Here is a 4,933-nt window from a genome sequence, read left to right as displayed (position 1 = left end):
AGTAAGCGAATTTAGTCTGTGAACCCCTCGTGTCCGACTCCGGCAACGGTCTCGGGTACGGGGTGTTACATGATAGATGACCGAGATACACCAATCTAAGTGCATGTTGTGCCAATGTTGGATTACCTGAATCTAGGGATAGTCAGACCATAAATACAGGCACAATAGTTTGAGCTAAAACTAGTAATGTTTTAGGTGTTAAAAATAGTAGGACAATTTGGTGGACTACCCACTAGAGCTTCAAGACTTCCTTTTATGACTTTTTCTAGAGGTTTGTGACTCGTTTTGGCAATAGGGTGTTCTTGAAGATGCTCTGCGACTTAAACTATTTCCATATTCTTTAAGAGACTGTACGAGAGCATGGCTAAATGCTTTGTCATTGGGAACAGTGGCATAATGGAATGATCTTTACTAGTGGTTTTTGCTACGTTATAATCCCCCAAATATGAATGATAGGCTTAGAAATGACATCACATATTTTTAGAAATTGGAGGATTAAACACTATATAAATCTTGGGAACTATTCAAAGATTTAATTCATAAATGTCCGATGCATGGATTCCAACACTTGACATAGATGGAGATATTCTATAATGGGTAGAATGTGCATATGAGGATGGTAGTTGATGTGGATAAATCTTATAATGAAGCACATGATATTTTGGAAAAGATTGCTAAAAATGATTATCAATATCTTGCCACAAGAGTTGGGATGGACAAGAAAGCTACTGGTACTACGGAGCTGGATGCAATCACTTTGTTGATAGCCTAAGTGTCTTTTTTGGCTAATATGATTAAAATAATGAAAAAGCCTACTATAGTCTAGGAATTAAAATCATGCAATCTATCGTGTGTCATGGTAAAAACCATGTGTTTAAAAATGTCCATCAAATCCAGCATCTGTGTGTTATATGGGTAATTTCAACCAGAATAATAACCCCTATTCGAACACGTATAATCCTGGGTGGATGCAAGATCTGAACTTTAGTTGGAATAGTCAAGTTTTGGGGAATTTTAACAATACGGCAAGACAAAATGCCATCAATGCACCGACTGGTTATAATCAACTCGAACAAGGTCAGGCATCAGTTTCATCATCATCATCTATTGAAGCTTTCCTAAAAGAATATATAGCCAAGAATGATGTTGTAATTTAGAGTCAGATTGCGTCTCTCCGAGCTCTTAAGAATCAAGTGGGGCAAATTGCGAATGCTTTAAATTCGAGACCACAAAGGGCACTGCCTAGTGATACCGAGAATTCAAGATCACAAGGGAAAGAGCAATGCAATGCTATCACTCTTAGAAGCGAAACTCAGCTGAATGACATTGTTCAAGATGCCACGGCAGAGGAGGAAAACTCAAATAACAACCAGGTAAAGATCTTGAGTTCATCTGAAAAACATACTGAATCTGAAAAGGGTGAGCAACAAAATATTGTGGCAGACCTAGATCATGTTGTCAACAAGAATGCCATGACAAAACAATGTCAGCAATCTGAAGGACGACCACCTTTACCTTTTCCTCAGCGATTTCCTAATTTTAAGTAGGATATTCAATTCAAAGAGTTTTGGAGGTCTTGAAACAACTCCATATCAACATACCACTGGTTGAAGCTTTGGAGCAAATGCCTAATTATGTGAAATTTATGAGAGATATATTGTTGAAGAAGTGCCGATTGGGAGAATTTGAGACTCTTGCTCTCATTGAAGGTTGCATAACAATGTTGATGAATAAATTACCTCCAAAGTTGAAGGACCTAGGGAGTTTCACCATCCCATGTTCAATTGGAAATAATTATGTTGGTAAGGCGTTATGTGATCTAGGAGCGAGTATAAACCTAATGCCTATGTCTATTTTCAGGAAGCTAGGAATTGGAAAAGTGAGACCTATTACGGTTACATTGCAACTGGTTGACCGATCTTACGTGCATCTGGAATGTAAAATTGAAGATGTGCTGGTAAGAGTAGATAAATTTATCTTTCCTATGAATTTTCTTATTTTAGAATGTGAAGTTGACCAATACGTGTAAATTATTATTGGAAGACCTTTTCTTGCTACAGGCAGGACTTTAATTGATGTACATAAAGGCAAGTTGACCTTGAGGGTATATGATCAGCATGTTACCTTTAATGTACTTGACGCTTTGAGATGTGTTGATGTTAACGATGAATGCCATGCTATTGAGGTAATAGAAACAACAGTGGAGGAATTCACCAGATATTACCACAACAATTCTAACAGTGACGAAGGCTCAATTGAGCAGAGTGATACAGTAAGTCTTGAGGAATTCAGTGAATTTATGGTAGCCAAGTAGATAGTGGATTGACCAGGGAAGAAGTTTGTATCCTTGGATTTATCAAATAGACCTTTCAATCCTCCTAAACCCTCTATAGAGGAACCTTTTACACTTAAGTTAAAACCTTTGTTGTATCATTTGAAGTATGCATATTTGGGCGACAATAGTACTTTGCTGGTAGTAATTTTTAGGGATCTGACACTTGAGCAAAATGCAAGGTTGTTAAAAGTTCTTTGATGATTTAAGAGGATATTTGGATGGACCCTGGCTAATATAAAGGGAATTAACCCTGCATTCTACATGCATAGGATTTTGTTGGAGGATTGCCCTAGCAATTCCATTGAACAACAACATAGACTGAATCTGATCATAAAATAAGTAGTCAAGAAATAGATTATTAAGTTGCTTGACGCTGGCATCATTTACTCGATTTCAGACAACTCATGGGTGAGTCCTGTGCAATATGTACCCAAGAAAGAAAGTGTCACAGTGGTAAGTAATGATAACAATGAGCTCATACCAACTTCCACTATCATGGAATAGAGGGTATGTATGGGTTACCACAAGCTTAACAAGGCAACGAGGAAAGACCATTTTCCCCTACCATTCATTGTTATATAATTAGATTGCCATTGCTCCAAATGACCAAGAGAAGACAACTTTCACATGTCCATATGGTATTTTCACGTTCAGATGGATGTTGTTTGGGTTATGTAATGCCTTAATAACTTTTCAATGTTATATGATGGCCATATTCTCTAACATAGTGGAAAATTTTGTTGAAGTCTTTATGGATGATTTTTCTATGTTCGAGAATGATTTCGAAGATTGTTTAAAAAATCTAGAATTGGTTCTGGGCTGCTTTGAAGAAACAAGTCTTGTTTTAAATTGGGAGAAATACCACTTCATGGTTCATGAAGGAATTGTCCTAGGGCATAGGATATCACAAAGAGAGATTAAAGTAGATAGAGCGAAAATTGAAGTGATAGAGAAATTGCCACCTCCCACTAGGATTTTTCGAAGATAAATGTAACACTCCTAACCTGTATCCATTGCCAGAATAGGGTTACGGAGTAGTACCATATAAACGTAACTTAAAAATCTTCAATTCCAAACATTATGATAACCATAGCATAATCCATCGATACACATGCACATTTTCCCTTAATCAAACCTTTAAGGCCTTAAAAACACTTTAAAAATAGTTTGGAACTAAATCAAGAAAATATGAAACATTGAGGAAAAAGATAGAAAAATTCAAGCTGTAGGGGTCATACGGCCGTGTGACTCACATGGATGAGACACGCATCCGTGTCTCAGGTCATGTAATAATCGAAATAGAGACACAAGGCCGTGCCCTAGCCTGTGTTAACGTCTATGCCCGTGTAACTCGTTGACTTGGGCCACACGGCCAAGCCACACGCCGGTGTGCCAGGCCGTGTTCTAGGCCGTGTAACTTCCTGGCTTTCAACTTTTAAACCCTAAAGGGGATACATGGCCGTGAGTCATACACGGCTGAGAGACACACCTATGTCTTAGGCCGTGTGGACAAGAAATAGACCGAAATCAAGCCATTTCTTTCACCCAATACAATCCATTTGCGCATATAAACAAGACCTTAAATCATGCCCAAAACATGCATAATAAGACCAATTCAAAAGGTTATTTAATCATCCAACCAATAAGCCATATATACACCTCAAACACAACTAGCAAACATGTCTAAGCATATGCATATTTTTCCATAAATCAACCATACACAACTACTTATTTCCATCCCAAAACATAACACAATTGAGCATATACCAAATCACATCCTAACATACCAAATTGGTCATTCAAAACATACATCCACTTAGCCATATCAACACCAACCATCAAGGCATCTAAGACCCAAAAGCACATCAACCATAATACCATAAATACATGCCAAATATAACAACTAGATCATTAAGCACAAGTCCTGTAACACCCCTATCCCGTGTCCGTCGCCAGAATAGGTAAAGGGGTATTACCGGACTTGAAACTCATATCAGAACAGTAAATTTTTTTTTAAATAAAGAGCATAACTTTGGGTAAATACTAAAGACAGCTAGGAATACAATTTAAACTTCTATAAGTACACATTTAAAAGATGCCATTTTCGCATGGCTTATATACATTAACCAAAATATTCTTCGGCCACTGGTCTATTCTTTACATGCCATAAAATAATTCAAAACGTAACAGTAACAAGCAGTGGATAATGATAGTGTGACTAATTGCTGACGATCCCCGAGTCTGTAGCTTCCAAATGAGTCTATAAAACAGAGGAAACAAAGTAAACGGAGTAAGCATTACAATGCTTAGTAAGTTTTAAGCAGTGTCAACAGATAACAATCAAATTATAACATAGTTGTTCGTATTTTTATTTCACTCTTCCTTCGGGCATACCATCCCTCTACCGAATATGCACATCTCATCATATACAATAGACAGATAAACTTTCACATGAAAGTGAGCTCATGTGACATAGATATATTGTATAATTTCACATAACCTCTCACACCGATCCGATGTCACATAGTCATAGGAATAGTCTCATAGATTGCTCACGTATGCATCACATAACTATCTTATGATTTAGTTCAAATCAAG

The 4,933-nt window shown here is 37.2% G+C and overlaps 1 protein-coding gene and 1 non-coding gene across 2 annotated transcripts; one reads left to right on the top strand and one right to left on the bottom strand.

Annotated features, from left to right (window-relative positions):
• Positions 1 to 454: 454 nt before the first annotated feature.
• LOC121206511 (small nucleolar RNA R71) lies at positions 455 to 561 on the bottom strand. Its single transcript, XR_005901553.1, has one exon. It is a non-coding gene; the product is annotated as a small nucleolar RNA R71 (small nucleolar RNA).
• Positions 562 to 1,624: 1,063 nt separating this feature from the next.
• On the top strand, positions 1,625 to 2,314 carry LOC107947786 (uncharacterized). Its single transcript, XM_016882308.1, has 2 exons — positions 1,625 to 1,937; positions 2,061 to 2,314. The coding sequence occupies exons 1-2, from the start codon at positions 1,625 to 1,627 to the stop codon at positions 2,312 to 2,314; spliced, it is 567 nt and encodes a 188-aa protein (XP_016737797.1).
• Positions 2,315 to 4,933: the final 2,619 nt, after the last annotated feature.

This window comes from Gossypium hirsutum, chromosome A01 (assembly GCF_007990345.1).
Source record: "Gossypium hirsutum isolate 1008001.06 chromosome A01, Gossypium_hirsutum_v2.1, whole genome shotgun sequence".
Taxonomy (NCBI): domain Eukaryota; kingdom Viridiplantae; phylum Streptophyta; class Magnoliopsida; order Malvales; family Malvaceae; genus Gossypium; species Gossypium hirsutum.
This window is presented reverse-complemented; position numbering and strand designations above follow the sequence as displayed.